At 47.1% G+C, this 18,870-nt stretch overlaps 3 protein-coding genes across 3 annotated transcripts in view; 1 reads left to right on the forward strand and 2 right to left on the reverse strand.

Moving 5' to 3' along the window:
• The window catches only part of phc1 (polyhomeotic homolog 1), a 7,823-nt gene extending 7,066 nt beyond the window's left edge, over nucleotides 1–757 (reverse strand). Inside the window, exon 1 of the mRNA XM_084668803.1 lies at nucleotides 634–757. The gene's annotated coding sequence lies outside the window, so the exon portion shown is untranslated. The remainder of the gene's footprint in view (nucleotides 1–633) is intronic.
• The window catches only part of m6pr (mannose-6-phosphate receptor (cation dependent)), a 4,551-nt gene extending 834 nt beyond the window's left edge, over nucleotides 1–3,717 (reverse strand). Inside the window, exons 1-7 of the mRNA XM_084668805.1 lie at nucleotides 3,169–3,717; nucleotides 2,584–2,759; nucleotides 2,148–2,311; nucleotides 1,801–1,910; nucleotides 1,501–1,631; nucleotides 1,198–1,324; nucleotides 1–755 (exon numbers count right to left, since the gene is read on the reverse strand). The exon at nucleotides 1–755 is cut by the window's left edge and continues 834 nt beyond it. Coding sequence (XP_084524931.1) covers nucleotides 630–755; nucleotides 1,198–1,324; nucleotides 1,501–1,631; nucleotides 1,801–1,910; nucleotides 2,148–2,311; nucleotides 2,584–2,759 — 834 coding nt within the window. The 5' untranslated portion in view covers nucleotides 3,169–3,717 and the 3' untranslated portion in view covers nucleotides 1–629. The remainder of the gene's footprint in view (nucleotides 756–1,197; nucleotides 1,325–1,500; nucleotides 1,632–1,800; nucleotides 1,911–2,147; nucleotides 2,312–2,583; nucleotides 2,760–3,168) is intronic.
• Nucleotides 3,718–5,008: 1,291 nt separating this feature from the next.
• Nucleotides 5,009–18,853, forward strand: arhgef5 (Rho guanine nucleotide exchange factor (GEF) 5). The gene is made up of 16 exons (XM_084668806.1): nucleotides 5,009–5,174; nucleotides 5,463–5,532; nucleotides 6,043–10,060; nucleotides 11,515–11,563; nucleotides 11,779–11,831; nucleotides 12,563–13,023; nucleotides 13,364–13,524; nucleotides 13,843–13,995; nucleotides 14,116–14,245; nucleotides 14,340–14,414; nucleotides 15,279–15,368; nucleotides 15,530–15,672; nucleotides 15,820–15,963; nucleotides 16,096–16,166; nucleotides 16,738–16,842; nucleotides 17,079–18,853. The coding sequence occupies exons 3-16, from the start codon at nucleotides 6,193–6,195 to the stop codon at nucleotides 17,219–17,221; spliced, it is 5,646 nt and encodes a 1,881-aa protein (XP_084524932.1). The 5' UTR covers nucleotides 5,009–5,174; nucleotides 5,463–5,532; nucleotides 6,043–6,192; the 3' UTR covers nucleotides 17,222–18,853.
• The last annotated feature ends 17 nt before the right edge of the window (nucleotides 18,854–18,870 follow it).

The raw sequence follows: 18,870 nt of genomic DNA on the forward strand, positions 1-18,870 counted from the left end.
TTAGTGACAGATTTAATCAATCATTATTAAACAATGTCATGTGTTTAGTTTTCACAGGACTTCAATGAAAGTGTTGTCTATGGACCAGCACAGCCATCAGCTGGTTAACAGACTGTATGATGTGCTGATGCAAACAGTATCAATAGTTTGATTGTATTAGCACTAACAGACCAGTTGTAACGTCATGAGATAGAAGCACATGCCTGGCCACCCATTATGTAGTATGTGTAACAAGGTATAGTACAAACATGACTCAGGGTCTACCTCTATGCCAGTGATCCATTTTAGTAATGTCACTCCATTCGAGTTGTCAGATAACCAGTCCCAATTTCTAGGTTGAACCAATGAGATGGTTTAGGGGTGGTCACACACACCACAGTTAATTTAGCCTCTGTCTAGCTCTCTTCACATATGTTGTATATGGGGTTTGGGTGGAAGTTGCAATTAGGCTATAGACCTGTGATCAGCTTCTTAGGCTTACTCAATCAAAATATTAACCCCTTTGGGAGAAAAATGCAAAGCTGACCTTAGACTACAGCCTAGCGACAACCTAGCGACAACCTAGCGACAACCCCTGAAACAGTCCAGGGGGAGAAAAACAGCCGTCCCATGTAGGGGGGGTCTTCTGCTCACATAGGAAGCAGGTGATCGTCTCTCTCTTCTGGCTCCTCCTCCAGGGGTTCTGTGGCCACGCCCCTATACGTAGGCGGTTGCTCTCGGTTACCCCGGGAACGGCACACAAAATCACACCCGTCCTGAGAGGAACAGAAAGGGTTAGCCTGATGGGTGTCGTTAGCGGGTCACAGCCATGCTGTGACTACAGCTACCTTTACAGTTACATTACATTGACTACAGCTACCTTTACAGTTACATTACATTGACTACAGCTACCTTTACAGTTACATTGACTACAGCTACCTTTACAGTTACATTACATTGACTACAGCTACCTTTACAGTTACATTACATTTAGTCATTTAGCAGACGCTCTTGTCCAGAGCGACTTACAGTAAGTACAGGGACATTGCCCCAAGGCAAGTAGGGTGAAGTGTCTTGCCAAGGGACAAAACGTCATTTGACACGACCGGGAATCGAACTGGCAACCTTCAGATTACTAGTCCAATTCCCTCACCGCTCAGCCACCTGACTCCCTGTTAGAAACCCCGTCGGATGCATCTGTGTTTGAGGACCACTCACCGCCGTGAGGTTGCCGACCTCCAACCAGAAGGCGTAGTTGGGGAACTGATCCATGCCTTTGGCCCCCACAACCAATCGCTGGTAGAGGAATCCTCCAATGAGATAGACTGCCAAAAGGCAGACCCCACTGGGAAACAGAAATATAAGGTAACAGGAAAAACGATGCTTAGTCGTGTCGACCAACGCAAAGTACACACAACTTACACATTCATTCATTTAGCAGACGCCTTTACCCGAAGCGACTTACAAGAGCTTTACAAAAAGTGCAGTACAACTTGCAGTAAGAGTCATCCTTGTGCTTACATAATGAGTATGATGGAGCCAGCGCTGAGCTGGGATGACAGGGCTGGACATACAGCACTGGAATCCAACTCAAAGAGGTAGAAACAGTCATGCTCTCTTTCTCTGTCTTCCAAAACCACTGACAGATCCCCCTGTCAGTGAGCGTTAGGGTTGGAGAGTGAGAGATGCATAGTGGAGAAATACTGACAGGAAAAATAAGAGCTGAAAATCATTGAGGAATAAGAGTATGACGTCTGTCTAGTTTGAGGTCCATCTACACAGTTTGATTAAGTGTCTTTTTATTTGTATTTTTTTTATTACCATCGGAACTTTCCTATTACAGGAAATCATGATGATGGCTTTCCTTTGCTCAGCGGAGCAGTGGTTATCATAATTGGAGCCGTTTCTGTAGATCAACATGACCCAGTCACCTGGAGGGGAAAAACAATTAAAGAAGAGCGACAGAGACAATATCCTGATGAATAAATTACCCCCAGCACAACGGAAATGCACGTCAAATCAAATGATCAACATTTGCAAACAGACTCTATCCAAAAATGTAACACACTGCAAAAAGGAAACATTTGCCAATAACAGACAATAAAACATCTTCATGAATCTAAGCGTGGGAATATGTAGTGTCGTTGTCTGATTGGTCAGTTACTCACTGCCGCCGATGGCCTGTGTTGCGGTGTATCTGCCCACTACAGACTCTGCACCCCCATCCTTCTTCTTCTGAATGACACCTGCACCTTTATAGCCCCCTGCATCACCACACACCTGGAAGATGTATGAGTAGGTATCCTGACCATCCTGTGTGTCCACGGAAAAGCTGTCACCAAAAGAACCATCGAGATTTACGTTACAGATCTCCTGTAAACCTGGTAAGGTGACACACCATTAAACACATGGATGTGGAACAGACTCAAAAAGTAGACAACAACAGACACATCAAAGCAGATTCCTGCTGAAGTCTAACCTTGAGACAAGGCTAAGACAATTCTATTCTGCAGATTTTCCTGTGAAACCTAATCCTCTGCTCGGCAGTAACTTGAGCAAAATGAACCATTGTTGACAACAGTTGATCAAAACAGCCATCCTTACTTCTTTCCGGTGAGGGGTTCCAGCAGGGTAAGGACCTTTCGCTCAGTTTTAGACTCCGAGAACAGTTTGCAGTTTTTGGTGTTGTCGCTCGTAGATTGTACCCCTCTCCCAAACAGGAGCAGCCGAATGACCAGGAAGCACGCTAGCGTAGGAATCGCTGTGTGCAAGTGTGCCATCTGAAACAAACAATACACGGTGATATAAAATTAGAAACAACATAACTAGATATCAACGAAGTTTTTTTTTGTATGAAACCACTGAATAAAGTGGTTGTCTTCAAGGGTAACAGAAAAATACACGGGAATACAATTTTTGACAACTGAAAGTGCAGGTAATTATTCAGTATAGGCTGTTTCCTGCACGGGAACATTATTATTTGTGCATTCGAATAAACTGCTTGAACGTCCAAGTTATTTATAATAATTGACTAACATGTAACATTAACGCAATGACAATCAAGAGGATATTTAAGTATTTTATAGATTCTAAATGTTCAAACGGTGTGACTGGCGAACTTGCCAGTTAAATACGTCTCTGATGCGAATAACCGTGAAAATCGACAATTTTAACAAGTTGTAGACTCACCTTTACTATTCAAGCAGGATAACTATATTGCAGCCAATTAAACAACAAAGAATGCCACAATAGAAACAATGTAACGACACTAAACTAGCAAGCTAAGTGGCTATGCTCGCTACATGGGACACGGTGTCCCCTATTTATAAAGCAAATTGCACCAGATTAACACCTAGTGACCAATGTCAAACAAAGCTTTACATGACAATTTTCGTAGTCGGCCGGGTGAACATTTGATATGAATAATTTGTTGACTAAAACAAAATAGTTGTTGCATCTAGACAAGTGACGTTACTTCTTAATTTCATCAATGCGGAAGTGAAACTAAACATTCAGGCGCATGTGACAAGATGCTTGCTGTGCGCGCACCGCGTACTCTCACGAGCGGAACTTGATTCCTCTCATACCGTCGTCACCTGATTCGAGTAGATAGACTGGAATGTACTCTGACATGAACAAACATGACACAGCAAGAGTTGTATTTATTTTTTATTTCAACCCACTTTCTTCATGCATGGCTAGGCCTACAGCAGACACATACATATACAGTAGATAGTTGGCATTAAATTACAGTAAAAGTACAAACGTTCAACTATTCCTAAGAACTAAACAATCTAAGAACAAAACAATTTAAATAGGCATATATATTTTTTATAAATATATTATATTATATTATATATATATATATATATATATATATATATATATATATATATATATATATATAAAGGAGCTGCAATGCCAAGGTGTTTTGCTGTTTTTTTCACCTAGATGTGTATTCTGTGCGAAATAATCAAAGCCCAAACCTGTTTTCCCTCACAAAAGCCGGCATGGTCATTAGCAGTTAGCATTCATGTAGACAAGAGGCCTCTCAACAAGATACAAGGAAGGAAGTCTGCGGCATACAGCCTACTAGCCGCTGGTGATTAGACTAGTACGAAAATGAGTTTTCATAGAACAAGACAACATTGGAGTGTTTTTCCTTAAATGGATAGTTTTGAAATCTAGAGTTATTGTTCACAGTTACTTGTTGTTTGTGTCCATCCATCCATCCATCATCTGCTGCTTTTCCGGGGATCGGGTCGCGGGGGCAACAACCTAAGCAAGGAGGCCCAGACTTCCCTCTCCCCAGCCACTTCCACCAGCTCTTCCTGGGGGACCCCGAGGCTTCCCAGGCCAGCCGAGAGACATAGTCCCTCCAGCGTGTCCTGGGTCTTCCCAGTGTTGTTTGTGTAACTTTCGTTTAAGTTGTAGCCTACGTTCTTCCACATTTAAGTGGGGAACACCACCCACCTAGAATCCAGCCCTTCCCCTTCATGTGAAGGCACACATGGAAAAGATCGTAAAAGACCCACATGGGAAAAGAGCACTTCTCTTATACTACCAGGAATGTGTCTTTTTCCTTCCCTTGGACATTCTTGCAATGTTATACAGAAAACATAAACAATTTTGTGTTGACACAAATAAATCACAGGTACTAACTCCCCTCTCCTTCTCTGCTGTTGCCTACGGCTACTCTGCATAATAACAGCTGTCCCTTTCCAGTTTCCAGTTCCCTACTTCTGAAATGTTTGCGAATACGGTTTTTTCATGGGTCTTTATGAGTTCAAGTTACTTTTTTTTTGGTAACAAGCACAAATACAGGCATGTTTGAAGCATTTCTATAGGTCTAAGTAAGGGCTGTGTTTGAGTGCATGTGGATGTTTGAGTTCCCCTCCCCCCGCTATGTAAACGCATCTCTTTACCTGCCCGAGTCGGCTGACAGGCACACCCTCGCTGCTACACATCGACCAATCACAGAGAGCCCTGAGGTGCACTTCCTGTGTTGGGTGAGAGGAATGGGGCAGGAGAGAGAAAGGCTGGTGTGGTGTTATCTGGGTGTCAACATAGAATGATCATGTCGCTGTGAGAAGAGAGGAGAATGGATTGATTTGCTGACGCAGGAGACACATTTTTGTTTGGTTTGTGAGATACGACCCTGTTGATTAACAAGCCACTTTGAAGAGAAGACCGAGGTAAGGAGAGAAGGAGGGAAGATAAGTGTCAATCTGTTCAGACTTGTTTGGGAATTTGAAGAAGGGGGGGGAGGACGGAGAGAAAAACAGAGGATAAGAAGGAAAAGAGACTGAGGGCGTAGAGAGCAAAGTCATAAACATTCATTTTTTTTGTGAGAACAGCCAGACTGACACACACACACACACACACACAGATAGTTAGCATTGGACTGTAGCTGAAGCGGAACATTTTGCTCACTCAGAATGAATAGGAGAAAGGAATGCTGTGTGTTGTGCAACCCCTGCTAGGTTTACAATACCTGGCCGAGGTCTGCAGAAGCGCAGGCTGGATGTCGACCTAAAGACCAGCTACATTCAGGTAAGTCTTCCAAGGAAGGGCCTTGACGTTTCATTACTGACCAACACAGTACTAGACTGTGGCTAGTTTTGTCATAGTTTAATATGTTATAGCCTTCTGAATGCTTACTTTATACACCCTAAACATTGTGGAGTTGTACCATGTGTAGTGTGATTAATGCCCTGCCAGGTTGTTGAGGTAGTGTTACCAGTGAATAGCTGTACTTGTGGTTTAGGATTTAGTAAAGTTGAAGATAGCATCATTTTCTGTGGTTCATTTCATTAAACCACACAAGAGTATGGTCAAATACACTACAGACAGCATTACGCGCTTTTCTCATACCAGTGCACTTAGGTCATGCTTTAGCCGATTGGTTGGTTAGATTGAAATACATTGTTGTGTGCGGTAGGGCAAGTACAGTCACTGGAACCTATTCAAGCCTACGGTGATGTTCAACTGGTGATAAAAAAAAAAAAACTTTTGCTGATCCAAGGGAACATCTTGACTTAAAATCATGTGAACATGTTTCAGGTTCAGATAGTTATGGGACTCTGTGGACCCAAAGACCCAGCTGGACCTCATTTGACACACTCTCCAACTTAAACACTTCTGACCAGAGCCACAATCCAAGCCCAGGACTCTCCTCTGAAAGTGACCCCCAAAACAGGAACTTACTCCCAGATGGAGAGAGAGAGGGAACGGCGCAGAGAGGAGAAACGGTGGAGGGAACAAGAGATGAACAGATTAACGGTCAGCACCGGAAAGAGGGGGAAAGAGACTGACCGGACTGAGAGTTACAGGGAGGGTGACAGAGTCCCGGGTCCTAGATGGAGGGAAACAGAGAGAGAACAGAGAGTAAGAGATGGAAGAGATGGAGACCGGCACCCTAGAGGAAGGCCCACCTCACATTATGAGTTTGGGGCGGCGAGAGAACCGGAAACGGACAGAGGGAAAGGCGACACGTTTCCTAGGATGAGGACAAGGAGCAAAGATCGAGGGAGGGGCATGACTCCTTTTATAGAAGAAGAGGGGGCAGGAGGTGCAGGAAGGCCAAGGGAACGACTAAGAGAGATGGAAGTGAACGACAAGGAGAGTGACAGAGAGAGAGCAGCAAGGAGAGGCGGGCAGAGAGGCGGCGAGAGAGACCAGCAGCACAGAGATGAACGGAGCAGGGACAAGGAGAGAGAGGGAGTACGGGTCAGGGCGAGAGAGGAGGGAGAAAAGAACGGAGGGAGGCCCATGGAGGATGGGCTGCCGAGGCAGAGAGAGAGGCAGAGGCAGTCCGACTCTGACGTAAGAGAGAGGAGGAGAGAGCGGGACTCGGAGGGCAACGACCTGTGGAGCAGAGGAGCGAACGGTGCGGGCAGGGAGCGACCGAACCCCCGACAGCGGGAAAGAGAGGGAAGGTATTATTCACCACAGACAAGGAGAGAAAGAAATGGAGAGAATCATTCAGACAGAGACCACAGGGAGAGGAGAGACAAAATGAGAGACATCAAGAGTGAGGGGGACAGTGATGGGGAGAGGACGAGGGACTATGTTAGAAATGACCGTAGAGAGGAGCAGAGGTATCACCACAGCAGGAGCGAAGGAGACAACGGAAGTCTAGCGAGGGACAGATTGACAGAGACGGAGAGAGAGAGGCAGCAATGGAGAGAGGAGGAGCGGAGGGCATACAGCGAGAGGGGCGGACGGAGAGAGACAGACAGACACAGAGACAGGGAGAAATACAGAGAGGGGGATCGCAGAGAGAGAAGAGATTGGGGGGTGGAGAGAGAGTTGGACAGACAGAGGGATGCTGGGAGAGAGAGGCCGAGTGGTAGACCAGAGGAGCGCCGGAGACATAGGGACCCAGATTGGGAGAGAGCGCAGGCGCATGTTCCAGGTGAGAGAGGGAAGAGAAGGGAACGAGAAAGAGAAAGGGGGAGTTATCCTGATAGGAAAGAGGAGGAGGACGACAGAATGTTCCGGGAGAGGAGAAACAGAGAGACAGATCCCACAAGGGAGGGGGTGACAAACAGGATAAGTCGATCGCCGAGCGAGACAGTCAGGAGGGGGCCGCCGCGAGCGACGAGTAGCGGAGAGTGGAGCAGCGATATGGAGAGTGACAGAAGATGGAGGAAGGATAGAGAAAGACCAGGGGGAAAAGAGTCAGAGAAAGAGAGCATTGCAGAGAATGAAAGGGACGGGGAAGAGGAGAGGAGGAGAAGAACAGGGTATAAAGATACATCTCAAGGAGATAGACCAGATAGAGAGAGGGATGGAGAGGAAGAGATGAAGTCTATCAGAGCAGAGCAGAGAAAGATGTGGTTGGAACCACAGAGAGGTAAACACAGCAACAACTCTTCCATAGAGGAGGAGTTCATGGAGAAGGAGAGGCAAAGGCGAGGAGAGGACAATAGAGGCCTGCTAAGCGAGGAAAATAGCCTGACGGAGAGAGAGGGACGCGCCCTGGTTGAACGTGAAAGACGGCGAAGGAGAGAGAAGCTCGGAGGAGACGGAGGGAAAGCGAGGGCGATTGAAACAGAAGGCCTGAATGTTGACAGGGCGGAGGAGTGGGAGGGTCGGGGAGTAACAGCTAGGGGGGAAGAGGAACCCCTGCGTTGTGGTGACGACACACGTGAAGAGAGAGGGCACAGAGAGGAGGATGACAAACAGGGGAGTGACGGAGAGGAAGAGGGAGGGAGTGGCAGACGCACGCGCCGTGAGAGCGAGGGAGGAAGTGAAAGAGAGGGGGAGGAAGAAAGAGAGAGAGCACACAGCTTAGGCGAGGACGGGTTCATCACGGTGTCCAGTGGAGGGGACGAGGAGGACGAAAGGGAGGAGTTTGAGGACTGCAAAGAATTCTGGGAAGGTGGGGCGGCTTGTGATGTTTCCAGGGAAGCAGTCGGCTATCAGGGGTGTGAGGGAGAGATGCCGTTCGGGGGAGAGAAGGAGAGAACAGGGGAATGGACAGAGAGAGCAGAGGTTGCAGTGCAAGGAGGTGGAGAGGAGAGAACAGAAAGGAGGAAGGAAGAGAACCCCACCTATGTGTTCTGTGTGATTGGACAAACACTGCCTAGGTCAAGGCCCAATCCGATGTCAGCCCAGGAGCAAATGGAGGGAGAAGAGACCAATCAAAACCCAGGAAATGAACGGCACGGGACAGCTGACGAGATGGGGGACCCACAACACAACGATTCCTACCAAGACGTGCAGAACGAAAGACAGGAAGATGGGGATGATCTGCACGCTTCGAACCAAGAGAGAACGTGGGTGGGTGACAGTCACAGAGCCCCAGACCCATCGAAGGCAGAGGAGCGAGGGGAGGGAGGAGGAGTAGAAGCCGAGCTGGAAAACCCATATGCTGAGATAACCCTGAGGAGAGACTTTACAACGGAAGCGCTCCTCAAAGAATGGAGGGAAAGAAACACAGTGTCCCCCCGGCAGACAGAGAGCGACAGAGAGCCATCCTCCCATATCTCCTCCGGCCCCGCTGCGGAGGCCCATCGCCCTGGAGCTCCTGTGTCCGACGAGGCCACCCTCGGTGGGCTAAGTCCGGACGAGGAGGTGGCCCTCCGGATCCGAATGAGTGGAGCCTGGAGCCTGGCGGAGGAGGCCAAGAGACACTCCCAGGCCCCTCACCTGAAGTGGGCCAAGAACGTGGTGAGCGAGATCCTCGGCTCCTCAGAGGACCCCGGTCGGGATGATCCCCGGGCGGGCTCACGGGCAGGGGGAGAGGAGGAACGGAAGGAGGGTCCTGCTGCAGAGGGGGGCAGAGCGTCGCCCGTCTACTCCACTGTCCGGAAGGTGGGCGTACCAGGACGCGACTCGGGGGCGGAGCCTGATCATCGAGAGGCGGAGCTGCGAGGGGCGGAGGAAGTCGGAGGTATGATGCAGAGCCGGCATGACATGCATGTTGGCGCACACGAGGCCATGCATGGGGACACGCCCACAAGCACGCATGTTGACACTTTTACTAACACGGAGAGTGAGGAGGAGGGCCGCAGCGAGGCCCTGGACGCACAGACAGACGTCCGTATAGACGTCCAGGTAGAGACGGTCCCTGAGGACAAGGGTCAGAGGGCGGGCGACCCTGTAGAGAGAGGTAGGGACAGCCAGACAGAGGAAGCAAAGAGGGACACGGACGAGGAACTGGAATACTACCTGGCTGTCACAAACAATTTGTACAAACCCAACAGCTGTCCCAGTCTCTGCTGTCCAAGCCCAGAACTGTCCATCCCTACCATACAGGTAGAGGGAAAGGGTCATGAGGAGCATAATATGAGGGAGGGAAAGGGGAACCGTCTGGGACAAGAGAGTGCGGTAGGAGATGGAGAGAGTGCGGGGGAGGAGGAGGAGGAGGAGGAGGAGGAGAGGGACAAGTTGGTGGAGGAGTTCCAGGGGAGAGGAGAGGAGAAGAACACGGTAAAAAACAGCTTCAGTTTCCGAGAGTTCAGGAGGAACGGCATCCGCCGGACAACTGTGAGAAGAAAAGACGAACTAAAAGGAGAAGAAGAGGAAGGAGGAGTTGGAAGGGACCGCAGAACCAAAGTTTTCCCTGTGTCAGGTGAGGCAGAACCAGAGTGTTCCCTGTGTCAGGTGAGGCAGAACCAGAGTGTTCCCTGTGTCAGGTGAGGCAGAACCAGAGTGTTCACCAGGGGCGTTGTTAGACATAAAGCCCTATAGGGGCACAGCCCCCTATTCATATCCCTTTTTTATTTCAAGCTTGCTGCGCACAATGCACTACTAGGCTATAGAAACTCCCCTTGCTTAACCCACTAAACAGTTCAAGGACTCAAGTTTGATATCAGCTTTGGCAGGGACATCAATAGCTAATGTGAGCGTGCAAATTTATTTTGCATTCATTTGAGCGCAAATACTGTTTTTTTGAGCTTCCTGTTATATTGTTGTTATGTTTTAGTCAAAATAAGATGATTGGGAGGCCTGTCGTGTAGGAACTTTCTTTAGTTTTGAATGTTTTCTTAGCCTACCTCAACTCTGACATGTTTGCCGAGTCTGACACCTGGACTTGTGTGTGCTGCAGTGGCTATTTGGCAAGCTTGGGGTGTTTTCGGTTCAACTTTGACTTTGATTCGCCTTCGATTTTACAAGCGTTGATTGGGATACTGCGTTAATTTTGGGGGGATTATCAATCCAAATGAATGCACTGACTAATAAAGTAAATCTAATAAACTCAAACTTTAGATTTTACTGGGGCACAGCAGATTTATACCTGGGCACGTGCCCCAGGAAAAGGGGTCTAACAACGCCGTTGGTGTTCACTGTGTCAGGTGAGACAGAAGTACAGAGACAAAGCTGGACAGGTAAGGTAAGGGCAGACTAGATGATGATCATGGGTTCCTTTCTAAAGTGGATCTCTCTTTTCAATTGCACTCTAAATGTGTGTGGGTTTCAATTGTCTTTTTAACTCCTTCTCCTGTTTGGCAGTTCAGGACAAAATAATTAACTTTTAAAACCACAGCTGTGTTTTCCAAACTCGACAAGCGACAGATGCAACCTCTGACTGTGAAAAGTTTCCCAGCATTTCTCACAGTGAATTGCATCATGGCAGCTCCGATTTTAAAAGCGTCTTACAGGAACTGCGATGTGTCACGCTGTTAGGTGTCGAATTGTAGGAGGTTGGGACAGAAGGAGATTACTAGAATCCAAACGGCAGAGCAGCACGGCTGAGAGGCTGGGTTCCAACTTGTCTAAAGACAAACCACTTTTCCTTCCAGAGGCTCAGATCAGCACTTTCCTGGCAAACACCGCTGACTAGGGAGCATGCTTCAGGAACTCATTTAACACTGGTTCTCTAACCAAACAGGCAGCTTTTTTTGGACTGCTTTTCCCTACTGTTCTATGTTCAGTTCCACCCTCTTTTTCCAGCTTTTGGTGGTGGTTCAAGTGTTTTCAAAGTGTACTAGTTAAGAGTATAGCGGTAGAGGTAGTTGCTTTAGTACTGGGCTATGATACTGTGTGACTTTGGACAACATTGGACAAGATATCTTTACCCTACAGATGAGGATAACAATGAAATGCATTTGAGTTGGGGAGAAGCAGACCTGAGGTGAGTTAAAAGGATTACCGACTGATTGTACACTGTATAATTCCATTCAGTCCAAAGCAATGCAGTATTACACTGTTTACAATGCAATACAGCAGTAATATTAGTGGCATTGGAGCATGATGCAATTTTGGATAATATAATTCCTTTGGGGCTGTATGTATACTGGATCTGGGAAACGATCCAGCTATAGTGACTGTTCTGTCTTTCTGCTTCAGGAATGCCACAGACAGAATCACACGGACCAGAAAGAGGAACTCAAAGTTCTTCAGTAAGTGTTACTCCTTTACATTTTTTCAAAAACGTCATGTCATCTACATGCCTGTCTAAACTTCAGTATTGTAAATCACACGTCATTCCTAGGCCGTGTTGCTAGGCTACGCGAGAGATTTAAACCCCATTTAAAACCCACAGTTTTGTCAATGACCATCTTTCAGACATCGCCTTGACGATGCGGTGCTCTGCCCAGGCGTAGTGTGGTACTGTGTAGCACTGTAGCTGCATGCCACACGACTGGAGTCTTTACACACACTGCGTGGGAATAATTCCAGCCCATAAAGGGCTTCAGTAACTTATGTTTTGTTTTGCCACAAACCGAAAGAGACTTGCGGGTTGTTTCCACTTTGGCACTGTTTCTACTGGCAGTTTGTGTGATTCATGTTGATGCATTAAAATCCTGGCGTGTGTGTGTGTGTGTGTGTGGGTCCAATACGCGCCAGTTTGCGTGTGGGCGTGCGCATACACCCCCACACCGCTCAGGGCTTTAGACACGTTTGTACAGGTAGCCCTGTTTTCGCGAAAGGGAAAACCAGCTGCTTCTGCAACCTAGCATTCCAACAAGTATGTGTGGAGAATGTCAAAGACAAACATCTCTTGCTTAACTTTCTCATCTCTCTGCCTTTTCCCCCCTTTCTCACCAACCTCTTGCCTTCCACCTCAATCCCTTTCTCCTTTCTCTCCCTCTCACCTCTATCCGTTCCTCCTTCCACTGTGCTCCTGCAGTAGACGCCCAGCTCTACCAGCAGTACAGCGAGACGGCCCAGAACCGAGAGATCCGCCAGTCTCGCTCCGACGTCCTCTCCGTCAGTGAGGACCTACCTGTCGCCCCGGCCCCCTCCCCGGCCCCCTCCCCGGCCCCCTCCCCGGCCCCCTCCCCGGCCCCCTCCCCGGCCCCCTCCCCGGCCCCCTCCCCGGCCTCCTCCCCCACCCCTGCTCGTCGACCCCTGCCCCCCTTGCCCATGGTGCCCCACCCCCACTCCTTGTCCCACTCTGGCTCCTTCTCCAGCACCGTCAGTGCCAAGTCGCTGCCCCTGCCCCTGCCCCCTCATGCTGATGGCAGACCCTCCTCTCCCCGCCTTTCCATCTCCCTCACCTCCTCCCCCACCCTGTGGCAGGACCTGCCGGGGGTCAGGGACAGCGTCGAGCTGGCGGAGGTCACAGACGATCAGAGGCGTCTTCAGGAGGTGACGACTGCAGCTTCCTGAACACCGTCACACACTGTAGCAACATGTTGTTCTTCTCAGTATTCCACAGTATTCCACTCCTTCCTTCTAACACTCTGTGGTTTATCCTTCTTTTGATTTCCTGTTCTGTCTTGTCCTGTCATTCCTCTCTTCCCCCCTGCTCCACTCCACTCCTCTCCTCCCTCCTCTCCAATCCTTCCCCCTCTCCTCCTCTCCTCTCCTCCCCACTCCCTTTCCCTCCCGTCCTCTCCCCTCTCCTCTCCTCTCCTCCCCCCCTCCTCTCCTTTCCTCTCCTCCCCCCCTCCTCTCCTCTCCTCCACCCCTCCTCTCCCCTCCTTAGGTGAGGTTTGAGGTGATAACCTCAGAGGCCTCCTACTGTAGGAGCCTGGACATTGTGGTGGAGCACTTTGTCAAATCCAAACAGCTGGGGGCGCTGTTGACCACCCAGGACAGGAACTGGCTTTTCTCCCGGCTAGCGGACGTGCGTACCATCAGCCACAGGTCAGCCCCGTCTAACCCTAACCCCGTCACTGGAATGAAACCTACATTCATACTCTTTCACTTCAGCCTCTGTGCATAGAACATCAGAGGGAGATTATGATTCTGAGTTATTCCGAGGAGTCAGGTTGCTGAGCGGTTAGGGAATCGGGCTAGTAATCAGAAGGTTGCCAGTTCGAAAATGACTTGTCCTTGGGCAAGGCACTTCACCCTACTTGCCTCGGGGGGAATATCCCCGTATCTACTGTAAGTCTCTCTGGATAAGAGTGTCTGCTAAATGACTAAATGTAAATGTCAAATGTAAATGTGTTCATCACACAGGTTTCTGTCAAAGCTGGAGGAGAGGGTGGAGTCCGACGTCATGCACTTCACAGTGTGTGACATCATCGCTCGCCACTGCCAAAACTTCAAAATGGTCTATGTGCCCTACCTAACCAACCAATCCTACCAGGACGCCACCTACCAGAGACTCATGTAAGCCCTGCTTCCTTCTCTCTGTACAACTCCTTTCCTGTAAGAAATCTTGTGACTGTACTGATATGCTGTAACAATGACGTTGTTTCAATGATGTTCCCTGATATGATGATGCTACAGGGAGGAGAACGCTGGGTTTAAGCGGGTTGTGGATAAGCTGGAACGAAGTTCTGTGTGTCAACGCCTACCTCTTCGCTCCTTCCTTATACTACCCTTCCAGAGGATCACACGTATCAAGCTACTTGTGCAGGTATGTGTGTGTGTGTGTGTGTGTGTGTGTGTCTGTGTGTTGTGGCTCACAGTCTTTTCTTGCTCGACCCTCGCTCACACTGTGTTTCTTGTAGAACATTGTGAAGAGGATCCCTCCAGGGACAGAGGAGGAGCTGCACGCCATCAGAGCCATGAAGCTCCTGGGGAAGGTGTGTTTCCTCTCTCTCTCTCTCTCTCTCTCTCTCTCTCTCTGTCTCTGTCTCTGTCTCTCTCTCTCTGTCTCTGTCTCTCTCTCTCTCTCTTCATGGATAAAAGCGTCTGCTAAATGCATAAATGTAAATATATATATAAATATATACATAAATTGTGACAGAGAGAATAATGCGGTCAGTCAATGAACACATCTGGTTTTAGCTGCAAAGTTACCTTTGATATTTAATGGTACGGGTGAAAATTGACGAAGTGATATATACAGTACCAGAATGGGAAAATGTGTCAAAAGTTTAGACACATTTTCCCATTCTGGTACTGTATATATATATATATATATATATATATATATATATATATATATATATATATATATATATATATATATATATATATATATATATATATATATTTACATTTACACTGATCATAACAACGAGATCGCCCCAACATAGCAAGAAGCCAAAACTTGAAGCATACATTGTGAAAACCAAATAAGTGCCAAAGGGAAGAACCATAAGAGCATGCAGTTAAACAAGTTACAATTAAACAACATGAAACTCAAAAAGTGCAAGTATACCTGTAGAAAAACAATCAACAGTAAATATATATCTCTTTCTCTGCCTCTCTTTCTCTCTCCTTGCTCATACAATGTTCCGAAGTGAGCATGGCATGAGCAATGTAAGACCTGCTTTAGACCTGCTTAAGACCTGCTTTAGACCTGCTTTAGACCTGCTTTAGACCTACTTTGGACCTGCTTTAGACCTGCTTTGGACCTGCTTTGGACCTGCTTTGGACCTGCTTTGGACCTGCTTTGGACCTGCTTTAGACCTGCCTGATCACTGTTCTCTCCATCCTTTCAGCTGATTCAGGAGAGCAACGACAGCATCACCCAGATGAAGAGCATTGAATCCCTGGTCTCTCTCAGTGCCAAGGTGGACTTTGAGTGCAGGGTGAGGAAATCCATCTTTGTGGGATGAGCACCCTACATACTGGGGATCTGGATGGATAGCGTCAATCAAAATGACGAAAACATAGTTTGATTTTTTGCATTATTCTCTCTCTCTCACTATTTATCGCTCTCTTTCTGCCTCTCTCCCTCTCTCTGTCACAGACTCTGCCGCTTGTCAGTCAGTCTCGCAGGCTGGTCCGAGAGGGGCCGGCCACTGAGCTGATGGACTTTTCTCTGAAGGAGACCGAGAGGAGCGTGTACTTACACCTGTTCAATGATTACCTGCTGCTCTCGTTACACAAAGAGTGAGTCGCCATCATCGCACACGCAGTCATTCACGTAGGCACTATCACAAGCATACACTTTCACAAGACTGTGGTCAAATGGCTTGCAAGTTTCCCCTCCTTAAAAACTCCTCCGTCCTCTTCCTCCTGGTCCGTGGTGGTGTCCAGAGGGGGGAGGTTCACCGTGATAGACCACGCCCCCGTCTCTGAACTGCGGGGAGAGAACTGTCGCGTCAAACTGCACTCCCTTCAGAAGAACCTCTTCCGGCTTCACATGTCTTCCAAATCCTTGTTACTAAGATCAGATACCCAGTAAGGTTTCCGGACTGTAGTAGAGAGTGTGTTTGTGTAGCAAAACTACTTTTCCAGCTGTGATTTTTTTATTATTAAGAAAATGCATTTGGAGAATCACTTACCAGGTCTGACCTCTTTGACCTTTGACAGGAGTAATAAGCTTCGCTGGATATCAGCTCTCTCCCGACCCCATCCTGTTATTGACTTCTCTGCAGCACAAGGTCAGTCAATGAACACATCTGGTTTTAGCTGCAAAGTTAGCTTTGATATTTACTGCTACGGGGGAAAATTGAATGATGAAATTATTAAAAGATTTACAACATTTACTAATGTTTACAGGAAAGTTAATCACTGTTAAATTTGATTACGAAGCTTTTTAGGAAGAGGATGTGAGAGGGAGGGGGATGGTGGTTAATCACAGATACATCATTTTTCTTCTTCCCATTGCTATAATTAATCCTTGTGTTATCTTCGGGTCATTCTGACCCATTAGTCATTGTGACCCACCGTCGTATTGCGACAACTTTACCGCATACAAAAACAAAGTGAAGCATTTTCTTTTAACCGTCTGGCTGTCTCAGACCCCCCACAGCACAAAGGTTAAAATACAATTATTTAAATTTGTTTTTGTATTGGATAAAACTGGGGAAACACAACGATGGTTCGTTATGAACCTTTGGGTCATGTGACCCGAAGGCAGCACAAGGGTTAAGTAAAAAACCTCTTGACCTCTTAGTGGCCTTGAATTTGACCCCTGACCCCGACCCCTGACCCGGTCTCTCCTGCTTCCAGACTTCACTCAGATGCAGTGTATCAGGGCCTTTGTTGCCCAGCAACCCGACGGGCTGTCTTTGGAGAAAGCTGATGTCATTCTAGTGCACCAGCAAAGCAGTGACGGTAACTAGGAACCAACACACTCATGATTCTTGGAGGCCGGCGAGGAAATGTGTGAAGCAATACCTAGCAATTTCAAATCTCCCTCTCCCTCCCTCCCCCTCCCCCTCCCCCTCCCCCTCCCTCTCCCTCTCCCTCTCCCTCTCCCTCTCCCTCTCCCTCTCCCTCTCCCTCTCCCTCTCCCTCTCCCTCTCCCTCTCCCTCTCCCTCTCCCTCTCTCCCCCTCCTCTGCACCTCAGGTTGGGTGGAGGGCACCAGACTGTCAGACAGGCAGCGAGGATGGGTTCCCGAGTCCCACCTGGAGACGATAACGAGCCCAAGAGCTCAAAAGCGTAACCTGCTGGATGCTTTGAAAATCACCACAGCCACAGCTGCCGTATGAAAGACCCATCACACTGATAAAGTCCCAGATGCAGGGCTAGGATGCTGAAACCAGTAGCTGTGGACAGTGGAGGATGAATCGGTGCCAGACTGGAAGGGAAGCTAAATGCAACATGATGCAACAATGCATGTCAAACCAGTGTTTGCCTTACGGCTGTTCTCTTGGTGGGCCTGACCCTGCCTTGTTTATTTGATGTATAGACTGTTACTGAAAAGCACCTTGACTTATCTTTCTAAAGAGGACTGCATCGCTGCATCTCTGACTGTGGATAGTAGGGCTCCAATAACCTCATGGCTCTTTCTTTAGCGACTGGATTTGCAATGTCTCTATTTTCGGGAAATGTAATATTTGTGTATAATATATTGTGTAGAATTTAGGAAATTCCTTTTATTGGGACAGATGTTGGGACAGATGTTCGAAGAACAACAAATTGTGCTATGTGGAAATCTATCTGTACATTTATAAGATAGATGTTTGTCCACGTACATAAGTCAGGGAGGAAGACACTGGATCGTAATCTCATTTTCTCAAATGGAAAAGGAAATTACCATTTTGTTTTTTCTTATTCTTTAGATGATTCTTTTTAAGTGTGGTATTTGATATGCCAACATTGATTCCAAACAATTTAACAAGATGTACAACTTTGGTGTCCAATAGGGTTCGAAAGTCTTTGACCACCAGGAAAAATGCTTTGATTTTGCTGTTCTATCTAAGGTAATACTATTTTTCCATTGCAAATGATAATGTCAGCTTTACAATTTGAAGGAAAAGTTGAATCTTTGAAAAATACAGATAAATGTCAGTATGCCCCCCAGTATGTTATGTTTCATGTGGTTTTCAGACTTTGGACTTTACTGTATGTTCGGGTTGCAATATAGTAAAACTGGATTAGATGACATGATGTTGTCATAGTAACATGTTGATAGCAATTTACACTGCAAATTATCCAAGTGTCATGAAATTTCTGGCAAATTGCTAGAATGGCGATAGTGTTCTGTGGCAAAATTGCAGAGGTTCTGTGAGATCATTTTCAAACATAAGATAGAAGTGTCATATTTTGCTAAAAAAAAAATCTAAATATAAGTATTTTTAGGCTTCAACTATTTTCTAAATAAAACAATAATGTCTGAAGTATTGGCTTGTTTGACAGAGGCGCTCAGATTGGTGACTGACAGTTGATCTCTCTCTGTTGATCTATCTCAGACTGTTTTGCTTTAATAAATTATCATAGACATTTTGACACACACAGACCCTTGATAAACGTTCACAACCACCTGGATACAAACAATGCTGCTATGATTGGAATGCCCGAATTTGACAAGAGGCCTATTCATCACCGCTTTGAGTCTGGGACGAGTTGACAAATATTGCAGATTCTTTATATCTTTTTTGGTTAAATTAATGTGCTCATTGGAACGATTGAGCTGGGACGGATACATCCTACATTACTTTGCCAATAGACTTAATCATTCTTTTCCAGATGAGTGACCGTATTCTGGAATGGCCCACTTTTATATCAATGTAATTGGTTTAGATCACCGTCATTCAAAACAAAGTGGCACACAAAGGGCGTTTTGAAAATGTGAATGGCATCAAAATGAATCCAATAAAAACTTTGTCAACAAACTAAAACCCCTCCTTCTATCTTC

The sequence above is a fragment of the Hypomesus nipponensis genome, chromosome 2 (genome assembly GCF_054491055.1).
Source record: "Hypomesus nipponensis isolate SF chromosome 2, ASM5449105v1, whole genome shotgun sequence".
In the NCBI taxonomy this organism is placed as follows: Eukaryota; Metazoa; Chordata; class Actinopteri; order Osmeriformes; family Osmeridae; genus Hypomesus; species Hypomesus nipponensis.

Bases quoted from the DNA above. Each gene is read 5' to 3' on its own strand.
- arhgef5 (XM_084668806.1), top strand. From the start codon at position 6,193: ATGGAGAGAGAGAGGGAACGGCGCAGAGAGGAGAAACGGTGGAGGGAA. The intron at 11,564-11,778 runs GTGAGTTAAAAG...TTTCTGCTTCAG, and splicing joins TGGGGAGAAGCAGACCTGAG to GAATGCCACAGACAGAATCA. The intron at 15,673-15,819 runs GTGAGTCGCCAT...GGTGGTGTCCAG, and splicing joins CTGCTCTCGTTACACAAAGA to AGGGGGGAGGTTCACCGTGA.